We start from the raw sequence: 16,749 nt of genomic DNA on the forward strand, positions 1-16,749 counted from the left end.
AGGGGACAACGTGCCTGAGTTCGCTCAGGATTCTTCGAACTTTCTTTTTGCTGAAAAGGTCAGCTCCAAGTCGTCGTCGGAAGCGAATCTTTTTTTTGTTACGAAGGATCCGGGGAAAGTGCGGAAGCTAAGGGATGTGGGTTTGTGGGTCAGGGCAGAATACGAGAAGATCTAGGCTGAGGCTCAAGGTAGCATAGTGGACTCGGCGTTTAGCATGTTGTTTGATACCAATTGAAGAGCTTGGCGAACATGGATGTGTCCCACGTAGTATGTTTAAATCGATGTTGAACATAAAAAAAAGTTATGGTATTCATACAGCGAAAAGGAACAGCAAAACTCTCTATGGCAATGATACTCCGAAACCCCTACAAATGCAACACTGTATAGCGAAAACACTCAGTCCAGCTTGAGTGCTGGCACACCTTCAAATTGTAATCTCCTGAACATGCCGCGTATGATACCACAGTTTCTCTCCCTGTCTTGATCCCTGCCTCTCATCTCCGTTCGCATCTTGCCCAACATGTTTGTGCCATCACCCCTGTGGCCGCCCTCTTTGATGTTTGTGAAGAACATCCTGCGACCCGTGCTATCCAATGGCTCCCACTTTGCGATCTTGACATTCTCTCTAGGAATAACCTGGTGTTCGCGGTTGGGATCGAGGAACTTGATGAAGCTGATGAAGTAATCCGAGATCTCGTTTTGGCGGCGTACCATGACTTGTCCAACGGTTCCGGCGTGCTTGGTGCCATAGCCGTTCTCGATGTCGACACCCCACATTACGTCCCATTGGTATTGGTAGGTAGGCACATTTTCAGGGTTGTGTTCGGACATGGCGTTGGAAGCGAGGTATGTTGGGCAGATGTAGCGGATGTCGCCCTGGGCTTTGGCTACGGCGTCCCACCATGCGCCGCTGTCGGGCCAGTGTCGGTCGTTGGGGTATGTCTTGACGAGCGTGCTCAGGTCTTCGTCGGTAAGGAGCGGATAGTGGTCTTTGAGGTAGGACTTGAATTCGCCTTCGTTGTCGGTGGTCTTCTTGACCTGGTCTGAACCTTCGTTGGAGGTGAAGCCGATGATGGTTGGGACCTTTGCGTAGCGATTCGACATTATGGCTGCCGGGGCAGGTTCAGTGAACATGCCGCCGGCGGGCTCCGTGGTCGGGGCCCACATCCAGCGGGGTGGAGTTTCGCGGCCGGGGAAGTTCATGGGGTAATTTTGGTAGTAGAGATCGCCTGTCGCAGCGTCGCGTATGCAAGCGATGTCTGTGCAGTTCAATCCCTCTGCGACTTCGTTATAGAATTTCTCAGCTTGCTCGGGCGTGAAGAACGTCGGACTCGCGGGAGATTGGGCTATGGCGCCGTGGAAGAGCTGCTTGCGACCCGTGCCGGGGACAGGGTAGTAGTTGTCGCCTTCGTTAGCGGTGAGTTGCAGCATCACGGAGGCGCCGCCTGCGCTTGTGCCCATGATGACTACGTGGTCTGGGTTGCCTCCAAAGTACCTGATATACTTCTGAACCCACTCCAGCGCCGCTCTCTGGTCGCGAAGCGCGTTGTTGTAGTCACCGTCCTTTGCAATCTGCTCGCCAGGGAGGAAACCGTAGATGCCGTTGCGGTAGTACATGGTGACTACGACTATGCCTTTGTCAAGCTTGCCGTCGATGCCCTTTTCGCGTCGCGCCTTTTCTACCATCTCGCCTCCATTGCTGCGCCCTGGAAGATGGAAACCACCACCGGGAATGTTGACCAACACGGGCAGGTCATCCCCTGGCTCAGCATCGAACGGTGTAAAGACGTTCAAGCTCAAACAGTCCTCGGTTTTCTCAGTCTTGATACCCAAGACATCCGGTCCTGAGATATCTTCCCTGTTCCTCTGGGCTGGATCGATCTTCTGGATCCTTGGGCACATGCCCAGTGATCCGTCCCACACCAAAGGCTTCTCGCCCCGGCCGATGCCATATGTCCTGTTCACCGGTTGTGGACCCCGAAACCTGTTCTTGCCTCCTGCATCTGCGGCATATGGAATATTCCAATAGGACCTGACCTTGTCTGTGACATTTGGCTTGATGGCTAGGTAATCTAGCTCAACGATGTTGGGGTCTTCGGTGTTCTTCAGCGGCACGGAGAAGGTAGACGTGGGTTTCGAGCTCAGAGGCGGTAACCATTCAGAGCTGGGACGTAGGTCGGGCGAGTAGAGGAAGGCAAATGTGAAGGCGAGAATGACAGCTGCTGTCAGACCGAGTATAACGCGCCGGTCGAAGATGACGCTCGAGTTGAGAAGGCGGACTGCCATGGTAGGCAGATGTTGGGAGTTGCAAAAGAATGTGGCGTCGCGTACGGGGCGGCGGAAGTCTATTGAAATGCTGTTGAAGTCTGCATCTGTGCCCTGTATACGAAAATTGGGAACAGGACGGCAAGACGATATTCAGGGAGATAGTGAAAGTGGCCTCCCGCGCTGTCGCAATCCTTCCAAGCATCCATGTCTGCAGGTTTCCTTATCCTGGCCCGACGGGACGACCGAAGGGGCTAAGGGGTCGGAAATCGGCACCATCTCCTTGGCGCTGACGCGTATCGCAATTGTGGAAATACCATGGCGGCACACCACAACTAGAAGGTCGCGTGAAGAGTCGAAGAAAGCTGAATAGCAGAGGTGCGGAAGTTTAGGATAATCGACAGGGTCCAGAGCGTCAACCGGTGCCTGTGCCGGGTACGAGGTCAGCGACTAGCGTGCGGACCAGCGTTGCACCCCCATGAGCTTCCAACATCTATCTCCGCTTCCTTTCAAGTGAACGCATAACCTGGTCACGACAAACGACAGATCGCTTCAATCTACCATGGCGGTATCCGGTCACTATCTGTCCAGGTCTGCCATATGGCGACGTCGTTGGGGCTTGCTTGTATCGTGGTTACCGCGAGTTTTCAAGATCCGTCGATTAATGCGACCAAGCAAATGGAGAGGTAAAGGCGGAGCTCATAGTGAGCAACGGCTTCAAAGCATACACAATGGCCAGTCTGGTGCAGTAAGGTCGCAATAGCGTCACTTAGAAGAGAATAATTGTACGTCTTCACGCGTATATGCCTGACAAGACGCACCATCGGAGGCTATGACTTGAGATCTTCTGCTGGAGTTTGGCATGTCTCGGGCATACCAGAGACGGTGAGTTTGATATCTAAAGAGGCTGCCGTTCTCTTGCCTTTCCACTGGCAAGGTGACTTCAACTTCGGAACCGCTCTCTCACTTGGAGTCGTTCGACTGTGCCAGTACAGGCTTTCATAAGCGTCTTTTCTCTTTCTCCCCCCAACCTTCCTTCTCTTGACCTTTCTGAATCTTCCTCGCATTCGATCTACTCTGCTCACTCTAACTCTACTCGAATAAACCCAGCTTCTGCTTCGGCTTGGTGTTGAGACCTCCCCTCATAGCCTTTGGCGATTGATTCATAATTTCCGTAGACATCGTTCAGACGGAGGGCTTGCAATAGCCTACCCCCGAGAGCATGCAAAGCCTGCTGTTTGAGCCTGAATGCCCAGCTTCGTCCGTACCCGTCGCTACAATGCTCGCACCCTTATCTCCGAACCCTACAAAATCTTCCACTCTGGGCGTCCACAGCATCTCACCATACATGCAAAGGCTTCGAGAGATCGAGGCCACTGCCAATCTTGCTATCCTTAGGTGGAACACTGGCGGTGCCGAATCTTCCGTCCCCGCGAAGCGAAAGAGTTTGTACGGCCTACTCGCTGTGCGAATCGCACTAACCTTTGTCAGTCTCCGACGTGTCGTCTGATAGCGATGATGAAGACAGCGACGACGACAAAGACCCTTCGGCGGTGCCCCCCTACGACCCAGCTCAACAGCGCCGTCCGAAGTTACCCATCTACCACCCCGGCTTCCAGCAAGCTGAAGAAGACATCCAAAAGATCTTGCGTGTGTTCACAGACTTCCTGAAAGCTGCCGAAAACCGTGGGGTCGCTGGTGAAGAAGCTACCTATCTATGGAACGAGATAATCAAGAGTCGTAACATTTCGTATCAACCCGAGATCCGTATTGCTGTGACTGGGGACACTGGATCAGGAAAATCTGCGTTTACCAACAGTCTTCTCGGCGAAGACCTGACACTTGAGGTAACTCTACCCCAGAATCGCAAGGCATATAGACCCTGTTAACAAGAAAACACAGGGCGACGGTGGTGCAGCAGTTACGAACGTCGTGACAGAGTTTCGAAAGAAGACTTTGTCTACAAACATCGGCGCAGTCCAAGCTGAAGTCCAGTTCTACTGTCTAGAATACTGTATGGACGACCTTGTTATGAATTGGTACAAGACATGGTTCAACATCAAGCAGAGGCTTATCGAGGATGAGGACAGCGTCGATGACGATGATCGAGCGCGTAAAGATGCTTCACTCGCTTGCTTGGCAGAGCTCTTCGCTTCCCGTGTCGCCTCGGAGCCTTTTGAGGACTTCATGTCGTCAAGTAAGAGTCCAAAGAACAACAAAGCATTGAATAAGCTGCTACAATGGACTGTCGACATACATAGCCAGTTCGTGCCCGATGGAGAGCTTTCCGTTCCCTTCACGTCCAGTACCCACAACGACATGCGCGAACAACTCCGTGCCTTCCGGACGCGAGCCACCAATGCACGCTACCAAGGCAAAATACTTCCGTTCAACCTATGGCCTTTTGTAGAGATAGTACGGTGAGCACACATGCTTCCTTGGATAACTTACATCGCCAACCGTTGATTATAGGTACTACCATGATAGTCCTCTATTGCAGGATGGTATCTGCTTGGCTGACTTACCCGGGTCGAAAGATGTTAATATGTTCCGTGTTACTGCTGCGACGGCTTATCTTCAACAATGTGAAATGACAATAGTAGTCGTTGATATCAAGCGTGCTACAACCGATGATGGTTTCCGAAAACACTATCTCGATGCACACAGTAGGCGGCACCACGGTAGCGTCATCTTGGTAGCGACAAGAACGGATGTAAGTGTACTCATTTGCAGTCTATTTTCCATTACTCACTCTTCTCTCACAGGAATTGAACGATGGTAGCGGCAGTACCCTTGAGCTTGACGCTATCGCGGAAGAGCAGATTACACCCATAGAGGAAAAGCTGAATGACCTCTTCAACGAATTGCAAAGCCTGGAGAATGAGATCGAGGCCAAAAAGCACGAGATAAAGCGCATCAAGCTCAGGATTCAGCATGCTACCGCTACCGAAGACGAGCGCATTCAATCTGAAACACTTCGTTCAGCAAACAAGGCCTCTTTCAGTCGCAGGAAATCCATAATCACACTCAAGAATTCTTTTGAAAAACAGTAAGTCCAGACCTCGAACTATTATTTCATAACGCTCATTTCATCAGGCGCACGGTCGCTCGCATTGCGTGCCGCAACAGATTTGTGGCTGCAGGTATGCACCAGATGTACAGTCTCAACACCGGCGATGATGCGGGTGCTGCATCCTTTTGCGTATCGAATCGGATGTATATGCGGCATCGACGAGGATATAACGCGACAAACCCCGACAAGGCCCCTACAATGAATCTGGAAGACACTCAGATCCCAGCTGCATGCGCCTATATCACTGGGATACCCTCCTAAGGAAGAGTCGCTGCATTGGAACACTTCGTTCTCTTCAAAGTACCGATGTTGTTGAGCATTGTCCAGATGAGTTGCAGCAAGAGCACCGAGGCCAGAATCGAACATGTCACAAAAATCATCGACAAAGCAATAAAGGTATTACATATTCTTCTTAATAGAGACAATGGACTAATATCCGTAGGGTATCGAAAGGCGAGTTGGAAATGTTGCGAGACAGTGCTACAAGACATTTCTGAAAGACCTTACTGCCGCGACCTCAAGCCTTGATTTGCAAGAAAGGTTTGATAGAAACGCCGTGAGGAAGCTCGCAGAGCTGGCCAAAATGGTACGATTCGTGTCGTTTATTGATTTTCCTCGCTAATCTTTGCAGAACGCGGCCTCGCACAAAGCGTTGGTAAACAAGAAGGGTTGGTGCTGTTTGCTTCCAAGATTGATGAATTATCCGCTAACGAAAGCCAGGCAACTACCACCAAAAGAAGGTCAACATCAAGCACGATTTAAATGCTGCACTTTTGGAACCTGCAAAGTCAACCATCAATGCCGCGTTCCGAAACGCACTAGATACGGCACCCACAGCGTTCAAGGCCCAGGCGGCGCAGACGATCAAGACCGGTATCAACAGCTTGAACAAGCTGCTAAAAGGTATGCTTGCTGGTTGTTAGTTTTTTTTATTTTTTTATTTTTTTTACTAACACTTATCGCAGATGATCCTCAAGCCTTGGCTGGAGATGCATACAAATCATGCTTTGGCAAGAACCTAGTTGAATATGAGAAGGGAATTACTGTCATGGTGGAAGCTTCACGGAAGGAACTCCGACTAGGGCTCAACGAAATACACCAGAAGGCCGTCAAGTCTGGAGAGACATGCTACATGCATGAAGCCATAACGGACATCTACGACAAGGCTCTCCTGGAAAGGCCTGGTAAAGGTATATCTCGCACACAGCCAGGCCATTGTATCTCTACTAATCTACATCTCTAGGCCAGACGCTGAAACATGTCCGCCACGCCTATCTCGAAGACAAAATTCCTGGTCTCGACGGTCCTCTCTCCGCGATCGCTGAGTGGATTGAAGAAGATGTGAAGAAGCTCATCGAAAACACCTGTGACAAGCTGCGTAAAGAAGCCGTCGAGATTCTCAAGATCATTCGAGCCGCTTTCCAGCGCCAGAAGAATCAGAAGGAACAGGACACACATAAGGGCCAGCAGTTCCGCAAGGAGTTGCACGAGCTGGTTGCTGAGGCGCGGAGGGTTCTTGATGGGGTTGTGAGGCAGAGTCTGGAAAAGTGCAAGGAGCATAAGTGAGTGGGTTCGATGGTGGATTTGTGTGATCTGGCATCGCGAGTAACATTGTGGTCGACATTGCGCTACCCGGAATGAATGGAAGGGCGTGGAGATGAACGGATATGGACATCGTTTGTCGAAAGGCTACGACCCGACGATTTTCAATGCGTTGAAGTCTCGGTGGTGCTGAGGACTATGCATTCCATCTGTAGAAGATCCCCAATACGTTTCGGCAAAATTGCGACGTATCTTCTACGGCTTGGTTCATACAAATAAGTCTTTCATTCAATAACTTCATAAATGTGCGCAACTTTGTTTGTGTCTCCATCTGCATCTACTCTCTACCGGTATCCTCTGATGCCACCCTCCCATCCAATCATCTTACCGCCATCCTTCTCCTTGGTCGACTCATTGATCACTTTGATCATGCCATTGCAGGATGCGTCAATAGTTGTCTCTGCTTGCTCGGCGCCGAAACGAAATGCTCCTGCGTTACCAAGATCAGTCTGTAACCAGTCAGGATCGAGAACTAAAGCGTTTAGCCATGATTCCTCGCTGTTGATGCGGACCGTGGACCAGTTGACCATTGCGTTGTTGGGGCCATAAGCCGCGTTTGGTATTGAGAGTTGGTTGCTACTCGCAATTAGCTTACACATGGAACGCACACAGGGAAAGTGGAGGAGGAGGGGGAGGAGGAGGGAAAACGCATGCAATGCAGCCAGCAGTAGATCCAATGGGTGTAAATATGGGCTCTTTCGATGGCTTTTGCAGCAGCGTCTGTGTGGCCTGGTAGAGAGTGATGAAGCTGTAAACGTTCGGGTCTAAGTGACCGCGAAGGCCGTCGAGCTTCAGCTCGGCTACAGATGGCCAGGTATATGAGACGCCTGCACTGGCGATGACAATGTCAAGGTGATCGATGCCGTGATTGTCTTGCAGCTCCTTGACGGCGGGTAAGGCGTCCACTTCAATCGAGGCGTCGACGACGATGAGCTTGCTGCCTTCACCCTTGGGCAATTTGGCCAACGCCTGCGATGAAAGGATACGCAGAATTGCGGTTGCTAGCGATGACCGCGTAGCCTGGGCTGGGCGAGGGATTTTTGTAACAAGCCCAGGCTCAGACGACGGTTGGCACCAGTAAAAAGGACCGTGATTGAAGTCATGGTGGAGACGGCTGATATGGCGAATATTGGTGGAACTTGGAAAACGGTCCAATTATATTTGTATTCAACATGGTCATGAATTAAGAATTGAATACTTACTGCTGGTCGCGCTTCTTCACCATCACGACCACGACCACCTCCCGACGCACAACAGATACTGCTACAGAAATAATCAGAGTTCAAAGAACGGTCATTCACGGCATGTCAGAATGATCATATATCAAAGCTTTTCGAATCTTTCTCCACAGGAAATGAAGGCAGATGACCCCAGACCGTGCTCTTAGGCGACTCGATCATGGAGCGCATGCAGACGACCTGCAAGAGCGCAAGCTTGAGACCCTGGCCAGCGGCCGCCATACTCAGCGATGCCTACCTGCTCGAGTCTACTGTGTTGCACAAAGAAAGATTAAAAGATGTATTTCACGCCGGTGTCGGTGGCGACAAGTACGAAGATATCCTGTAATTGTCTGCATGGCGACGAGGAGCGGCAGTTGCCCGGGCTTTTGGACACGCTGCAGCCATTCCGACATGACATCAAGCTGTGATTCATGCACGCCGGAGCGAATGACCTGCACCCAAAGCATGGGCTGTCCGACGCGAACGTGCAAGTCTTGCCACTTGTGCTGGAGACCATATCATTGTATCATCGTCATCATCATCTTGAGCATCTGCTGAGATGACCATATGCGGAATTCTTCGGGATGCTTCCTCGATGATGATGATGATGATGATGATGATGATGATGAGCACAAGTTCCCGCCCTCCCTGCTGCTGCGATCGCACATTCAACCAGCCATTTCTAAAAAGGTATCGGACCACTTGTGCTCAAAATCCCCAACAAAGGATTCTGGTTGCCTCCCCGACTATATGGGTGAAGACTGGCTGTTTCCCAGCAAGTCGGTCCCCCGTTCATATCTATACCTGTTCCACTCGAGATCGAGCCATTCCTGCCGCCCTAGGATTTCGAACAAACTCATGACCTCCTCGCTGGGTCTCCAGTCGCCAACCTGCCACTGTACCACCGGTGGTGTTGGTGCCGCAGTAGTAGGAGGATCCCATTGTGCGCGACCAGTGGCCTGTTCGACGTAAAACCAGCGCTGGCTGTTCTGATCCCATTCCTGAAGGTAACCTTGAGGTGGGTAACCTTGACCTTGAGGAACATCGCCTTCCTTCTGCTTCTTACTACCGCGCCCAGCAATAAACTTGACGCCCCATCTGTGGCCCTCTTTCATCGGCAGCCCATATTTCTCCACTTCTCTGTCGTCCGAAGGGTGCCACCACAGGTGCGTGAAAATTTCGGCGTCCTCGAGGCTTGGCATATTGTCGCGAGCCAGAGACTTCGCAAAGGCCGCAAGCAGGGGCTCGATCCGCTCCCTACAGGGCTCAGTGCGGAACATGTTTAGATCGTATTCGCACCCGTCAGTAATCTGGTAGTCGTACTCAGCGCCAAGGTCGTTGTCCTCGTCCGTGCCGATTTCGCGGGAGTAGTGTTCTGTGTCTGAGATCTTGTACCCTCCTTGTTCAGAGTCGTGCGGATCCTCGCCACCAGGGCCAACAAAGTACCACCGCCCGTCCGGACGGAGGGAATGAAACTCGAGCCGGAATCGCCGCATCTGTGACCACTGCTGGTCGGTTGATGCCTCGGGACTGGGGAACAGGTCTGAAGTGACTACAGCACGCACGTCGAACAGGCTTAGCTGCGCACCGAGCTTGCACAGACCAACAGACACCGGGTCTTTATCTGCGGGATAGATTAGGTTCGGCCGGGCCACGGACTGGTCATGCTTGGGAAGCGAGAAGAAAGGCCAGAAGTGCAGTGCGGCCCTGGTCAGACTGGCGGGGATCCTTTTCCCGCAGAGGTGCTTCTCCTGGTCTAGGATGGCGGCGCCGAACTCGTGGCGGGCGTCTCGCAGGGGACCCTCCCACGGCCAGGTGTAGTGCTCGCGCATCACCCTACTCGACATGGAGGTGGGCATGGGCCGCTCCCACAACCAGGGGGCATTCCACTCTTGGACAGCCGGCAGGTGGACGAGGCACTGCAGCGGCACGATGGGAGACAGAGGGCGTATGTCTGTCGCGTTTTCGGCGTCGGAACCGTACGGCCTTGACCTGATGGTCAGGCTACTCACAAAGGGCAGATCTGGCAGTGTATCGGGGTCGTGCAGCTGCAGACGGCGCGAGTGATACCTGCGATGATGACAATCTGGCTCCTCTGGGTCAAACTCTTGCGGCTGGACTTCGAGCTTGATGCCGATGCGGGCTGGCGGATCCTCGACCTCGTTATAGGCGGTGGCTAACTGCTCATACAAGGCACGGATGCGCACTGACATGTGGGCGCTGATGGCGATGGTCTCCTCGGCAGGTTCATGGCATGGCAGTTGCTTCTCCGCGTATTCATCGACGAGGAGGAGCGGCAGCGAGAGATCGTATTGGAAAATTCCGAACTTTGCGTTTAACGCTGCCTTGACCTCTTCGAAGAGCTCATTCTCGAAGTTTGGGTCGTTCTCACGAAGCGGCATGTTGATTGATATAATGTGGTGAGGGTGGGAGAAGTGGAGGGGAGCGGGAACGGCCGTTATATACCCGGGATCCCCTGTTCGCTTCGATCCTAACGTGAGCTTGCCTATTGAAGGCTTGGGGTCGCTCGTAGGTGAGTCCGTGTGTGCGCCTGAGGCAGCACCCAGTTGCCTTCCATTCCAACAGGCGCACGTAGCGATCGGCTTTGCGAGAGAATGCTTTCTTCCAATTGGAAAACAAGGTTCCCTTTCTTTTGCCCTCTTTTCATAGTTATTGTCTGGTTACGAGTGACCCGACAGCTACTGATGACGACAGTCAGTAGAAACGTACCGGGGCGCCCTGCCACCGTGTGACTTTGGAAGGCGCTGCACTGCATACCAGGCGTTGTTGAGCTCGACTTGAGACTTCCGCCAAATTTTTGTGTGCTCTTGACGTATCCTCGACTTCCTGCAGTATATCATAGTCTTGTCTTCAACCATCTCGTTGCCCTCAAGGTTATCGCTAGTAGCGGCGCAGGTTTTCGAAACGGGGCTCATCGGTTCCGCGTTCAGGTTGTAGACGTCGCGGTTTGCGTCGCGTCTCGTGTTCTCTCGTCCCGCGTCATAATGTACTCACCGGAGACAAATTCATATCTTCTAGGATCGCAGCGGTATACGTCCGAATCGCCTTCTACATGTGCAAAATGCGCTCTCAGTATCCGGGTATCTTTCGTGGTCGACCCTTGCACGAAGATGCGATCGAATCGGGTCAATATTGCAATCAAGTCAACTCTCCCTTAGATAGTGGACAAGAACCCGAGCAGCTGAAAGCCATGATGAACAGTCATAGGCAACACCTGGTCCATGCAGTGTCGTGTGAGCCGTGGCGCGGATAATTACGCGTCCTCAATCAGGGTGTTCAAGAGATTGAGTCGCGTGTTGATCATACGGCAGGTTCGTGGAAAGTAGGTACGCGTTCTCACTGCAATTGCTGCGATGAACCCAGCTCTAATCCAGATCAGCGGCTAAAACTAGCGTGCACGTCCCCCTCTCCGACGGCCCCTCTCCGCGTCGCATCGGAATGACTGTCACAGATCATTCGTCCCAAGTCGTACCTCAAAATGTATCCTAAAGGTATTCAGTTGGTTCTACTTTCGAATACTCGCAAACCAAAGGATAGTGTACACTTCTAGGGGTAACCAGAGAGCGCCGCTTCAGGAAAGATGAGGTCTTTCGTGGTAAAGCGCAGAAGGCAATGTGACCGGTCAGTTCGAGGAAGCGCGAGGCTGGCCGAACACGAGGATAGCTAACTCTACGCGCAACTGGCAGCACACCTTACTCAACTAAAGCGTGTCTGGGTGTGTTGGCGTTGACCTCTAACACCACAGTTCTTTCTAAACTAACCTTGGAAAACTTCTAGGTCATTCGATCCCCTAAGGTCTGCCCTACAACAGACCGAGTTGCCTAGGTGGAGGACCATGGACTAGTCGCGATCAAGCTACCTTGTGTTGGCCTCACCAGGTTTCAGGCAGACCTCAGATGGCGGCCACCAATCAACGTTGCATGACGTCCGCGGGCATCTGCATCAGCCTTGCCAGCGCGATATCTCAACTGCCATATATTGAGGGTGCAGCCGCTTTTCCTCCTTCATTCCTTACTTCTTTCATCAAGCTACATCCTGTCAACGCGCATATATTTTCATTCCCCAACTGCCGCCTCTGCTCGCCAAAGGCACACGAGGCGGCGTTACCGCTGCCACCAGTTCTTGGTTGGCACCGGTGTCTCTACACGATCGCCGAGAATTTAACAACGCTTCGGCTTCTGTCCGTTTCTCTACTGTTGGCTACTGGGCTGCGTTAAGGTCAACTGAAGCGCGGTATATGCATCGATAATTCGCCTTGTATAAACCGAACACTTCCAGATCGCGGGAACGGCCTGATCATAGGCCGTCCACGCCATCAATTGCTATCACCAGTAAGTTCATGAACCACTGACCGTGTTCACTTTCGTGAGGCTAATTGTGTCTAGTGATCATTGCATAGAACAATCCGGTCAATGTCCGTCTCGAAAAGCATATACGAGACAAGTTCATTCTGATGACCCAACACACGAATTCACCTCGCCTGCAATCTGTCAAGCGATTGACAGGAACTACAATGCGTGTTCAGAAGTGGATTCGACATGGCAGACGAACTACTCCTTCGAAAATAATCAACGCGCTGAAGGTATTGCTTTTGGGCAACCTTCGGATACCCTGGACACAAACGTTCTGTTTGGGTCTTGCTCAGATTCCTTCCTGGGTCCGGGTGTGTTGTTTGACACAGCATGTCCACGGGATCCTATCCCCGAAGATTATATCGATTTCGATTCGTTAACCATGTCGAACCCTGAATCCCAATGTTTTTTTCCGTCAATAGTCAGAGAGCCTGCCGGCGAGGTCTTGGCTTACAGCTATAATTCTTCATTCTGCTTTAATTACCCCATCGCTAGTGTAAACCCTTCGGTCTCCTCCTCTAGCCTCGATGCTGGCCATATAATCGACGAGACTGCTCTGGACTTGCAGTCCTCATCAAGCAAAGTTTCCCCAGCGCCCGAAGAAAGGTGGTCTAGACTATCTTCAAGTCCGCAAAGTATCGACTCCGCATCGGACGACATCCAAGCTGGCAAAGTACCAATCGAGAAAAACCCTATACTTCCGCTTAGACATGTCCAGTCTACGCAGAACTTTGCGTGTACCGCATGCACGAAAGTGTTCAAAGACAGTAAGGGCCTACTGCGCCATAAACTTCGCTCTTGCGGAGGCAAGGAACGACAAGATAAGCCATTCACATGTACATGTGATCGGCTCTACACGCGGAAAGATGACCTCCAGCGCCACATCAGGAAGCTCAACATCCGCGAGAACAACCAGCGCCATCGATTCAAGGACCTAGCAAAAACATCAATACCTTATTAAAGCAACATTGGAGACTACAAGTTGGAGCGTCTTCACGTTTTGGTAGACGGCAGAGATGTCAACAATCAGGCGAACAACATGATTGATTTCTATCAAGGGTGTCTGAGATCAACACATGGATCGTGGCACCCTTAACTGTTTGATTGGGAATCGGTCATGCCGCTTACTCGGTGTTGATCTCAGACACCCTCGATAGAACTCAATCACGTCGTTCGCTTAATGTTTGCAGCTCTACTAGACGGTAGCCTTTGAGAGGGCACCGTCAGCATTCAGGATATTCGGCCGATCGGACGGATACGACCATGTCAGCATGATCATGAGATCGAAATCCTCTACTTAGTAGGGGTACGCAAACATACCAGAGGCCGCAGTCGTTGTGTTAGCCGTTTTCGTCAGGACCTATCGATGCTTGTTTGTCATGCAGACACGAGTAGCTTTTAGCTGGCATTGCATGGATTTCGTGGTCTCCTCACGAGCCGAGCGATGGCATTGATAGGGGAGAGCGGAGTACTTGCCGCTTTCCAGCCTGACGAAAATAGTGAGATGACACCGCTGGCGTAGGGGTATAGGCGCGTTTTCGTTTGTGTTTTTGCCATTCTTATTCCCTATGTGTGCTGCTCTTGCAGACATTTTTGATGCGTCTTCTTTCTTATCCCATCTGCTGCAAATTCTTCGCTGCTGCGGTCAACGCCAGGCAAGTTGTTGAGCTGACCCATTTATGCTGAAAGCGATGGGGGGCTTGTTCTTTCCCGCATGGTGTCCAGTGTGAGAGACCACCTGGCAATATGCGCAAATTCACCGTCTTGTTTTGGCCATATACACATAGGTAGTCTTGGTTCGCTCATGCCAACTTTCCTTGATGTGAAGTTGCACTGTACACGTTATCACCCTGGCCCGAGAGAGAATGAACAAGAACAGGAAGTTGTGGATTCTCTCTCTGGACCAGGGTGATAACGTGTACAGTGCAACTTCACATCAATGAAAATTTTAGTTTATAAAAAAAAAAGTTAGATTAGAAGATTACATTCTTATTTGTCTCGCATCACAGTCTTGCTAATTGCGGCCTATCTTTTGTGTGATCGTAGTTTTCGGCATCGTGGGGTTCGACTGCTGTTCAGTCGCTTAGCTAAAAATCATAGATAGAACAACCGTGACGACGATGTGATGAGTTACTTCAGATCAACTCGTTCTAGGGCTGGGGGTGTAGCTTGCACCGGTTTGGCGGCCTCCAGTTAGATCCAATCGCTAGCCAATGCCAGTTTAGGTTAGTATACTAAGCCACAATGCAGCTGCCAGTACTTTGAGGGGTAGAGGGCGAAGTCAGCCCGGGTCCAAACATTTGCGGCCTCCAATGGAAGCTTGCGATCTTGAACTTCTGTTCGTCTTGTATCCAGATATACCAGGCTTGGGCCTGCGGCCTCCAATAGACGATTCATCAGCCATATTGTGCTAAGACTAGCCATAAGATGTTCACAAACATGACGTGCTGACCGTCAATAACGGGTGCCGAAACGGATGTACCGACAAGGCTGAGCGAAAGCGGCTCTCCTGCTCACCACACCACTGTTGCGGCTTCCAATCGACACTGAACGCGCGCACGTTACTTCATTAGAAACCCGGATCCCTGCAATCAGACTGAGGGTGTATGTACTTCCGGATCCGCTTTTCTTTGCGGCCTGCAATCGCACTCAACTCTTCCTAAGTGTGGACGACATCCTCCTGCGGCCTCGAATCAACTACGCTGATTCCACAAAGTTGCGGCCATGCCTCTTATCCAACAGGCCTCTGGACAAGATGCTATTAAGTTAAGATCCATTCGCGATGTCGAGGTGTCGGTACTCAAGCGCAGATACCTTAGACTCTAACTCTTTGCTTCCACTAATGAGCAATCTACATTCGACAGTAAGTCAAAGCTGCATCGATGTATGTCGCGCGTCGTCTAAATTTTCTCAGAAAGCCGCATACTCCTTAGGTAGTACCTTCGCAACTTGTGGGTCCGATACATCTTCTCGTAGTCTTGCAACTTCGAAGATCGGAACGGATAAGATGGCAGGGCCGAAGACCGCATCGGCAGATGGAGACCAGCCGGTATGTCAGATCGCAACGGTCTTTTCAGCAGCTGGCGGCTAACAAAATTTACTTATCCAGCGAGACGGAGGTCAACGCCCTGAAGTTACGAGCGAAACTTCGGATTGCATGATGAACGAGAGCAGTCGCGAAGGCGGTAGCATATCAGCGTTGGATGGGCGAGACGCGGAAGGAAGAGCCCTGGAGCGTATATAGTCGAATTTCTAACGCCTAAAGGGTGCTGTTTGTGTCGTATGACCGCGGATGAGAATACGATCAGCTTTACGTTTGGGCTGCAAAAGAAGCCTTGTACACTTAAACTTTCATTAGGTCTTTCTATGTGATTTATATCCGTGAGATTCGGAACAATTCCGTAGGCTTGTCTTTTAGTGAGAAGCGAGTGGAACAACCAAGCTAGGTTTCGATAGATAGATCTCATGATGACGATGTCGAAAAAAGAAGCGGTTGAGTCCGGACCTAGGGGACGTGCCTGATGATCAGTCACATGGAAATTGTGATGGTGTAGTAGCTTCAATAGCGGTGTGAATGATTAATGGAAGTGCAAGAAGAAAGGTGCGAGACTACAGCCACGTTGGTTTTCACGATGGGAGGTTAAGATGCATTCAGTCGGACTTCGAGTCCAGGTGACACGGCAATCGACATCACGCTAAAAAGCTTAGCGCGGGAGCGGCGTCCCCGTAGTTCACGCGAACCTTGCAACTGATCCGACCAAGACTTTCGACGTCACGAAGACATCTCAGATGTCTGAATTGCGGGCCTCGCGACACTTTCTCTATTAGCAAATCTCTTGCGTCCTTCCTGTTGTTGACCCCAAGGTCGCCTTGGCCGTCACGGGTACGTTCTACTAAGCCAAGGCGCCATTACTTATGACGATCGCATCCGGGGTCCTTGCTAGCAACCGCGCATCTATTGGTATGCGTGCGTGCACGTAGTGGAAAGTGTGGCGATGCACTCCAGGATACGTACTCGCCCATCTCAGCACACTACCCCGGAGTCTTTAGGGGGAGATGCCGCCTTTCCGGTATTGGATGCGATTTGATGATCCGTCATTTCCTAGCGAGATGCTAGTATCCAAACAACAACATGCTTTTTTGTATCGTGTACGCGCCAGTGTACAAGCCTGGGCGGGAATATGGATTTGTTGCATTATATATGGGTCAATCCTGC

At 51.3% G+C, this 16,749-nt stretch overlaps 4 protein-coding genes across 4 annotated transcripts; 1 reads left to right on the forward strand and 3 right to left on the reverse strand.

Annotated features, from left to right (window-relative positions):
• Positions 1 to 396: 396 nt before the first annotated feature.
• On the reverse strand, positions 397 to 2,286 carry ALTATR162_LOCUS5230 (uncharacterized protein; the record flags this gene model as incomplete). The annotated part of the gene is made up of 1 exon (XM_043312849.1): positions 397 to 2,286. The coding sequence occupies one exon, from the start codon at positions 2,284 to 2,286 to the stop codon at positions 397 to 399; it is 1,890 nt and encodes a 629-aa protein (XP_043168784.1).
• Positions 2,287 to 3,544: 1,258 nt separating this feature from the next.
• Positions 3,545 to 6,904, forward strand: ALTATR162_LOCUS5231 (uncharacterized protein; the record flags this gene model as incomplete). Its single annotated transcript, XM_043312850.1, has 9 exons — positions 3,545 to 3,710; positions 3,757 to 4,112; positions 4,168 to 4,685; positions 4,738 to 4,978; positions 5,031 to 5,314; positions 5,362 to 5,408; positions 6,059 to 6,241; positions 6,304 to 6,528; positions 6,582 to 6,904. 9 exons carry the CDS (start codon positions 3,545 to 3,547, stop codon positions 6,902 to 6,904), a joined length of 2,343 nt encoding a protein of 780 aa, XP_043168785.1.
• Positions 6,905 to 7,224: 320 nt separating this feature from the next.
• ALTATR162_LOCUS5232 (uncharacterized protein) lies at positions 7,225 to 8,043 on the reverse strand (the record flags this gene model as incomplete). Its single annotated transcript, XM_043312851.1, has 3 exons — positions 7,225 to 7,516; positions 7,551 to 7,965; positions 8,004 to 8,043. The coding sequence occupies 3 exons, from the start codon at positions 8,041 to 8,043 to the stop codon at positions 7,225 to 7,227; spliced, it is 747 nt and encodes a 248-aa protein (XP_043168786.1).
• An 863-nt stretch (positions 8,044 to 8,906) lies between these two features.
• Positions 8,907 to 10,562, reverse strand: ALTATR162_LOCUS5233 (uncharacterized protein; the record flags this gene model as incomplete). The annotated part of the gene is made up of 1 exon (XM_043312852.1): positions 8,907 to 10,562. The coding sequence occupies one exon, from the start codon at positions 10,560 to 10,562 to the stop codon at positions 8,907 to 8,909; it is 1,656 nt and encodes a 551-aa protein (XP_043168787.1).
• Between the last annotated feature and the right edge of the window lie 6,187 nt (positions 10,563 to 16,749).

Source organism: Alternaria atra (assembly GCF_907166805.1).
Source record: "Alternaria atra isolate CS162 genome assembly, contig: 25, whole genome shotgun sequence".
In the NCBI taxonomy this organism is placed as follows: domain Eukaryota; kingdom Fungi; phylum Ascomycota; class Dothideomycetes; order Pleosporales; family Pleosporaceae; genus Alternaria; species Alternaria atra.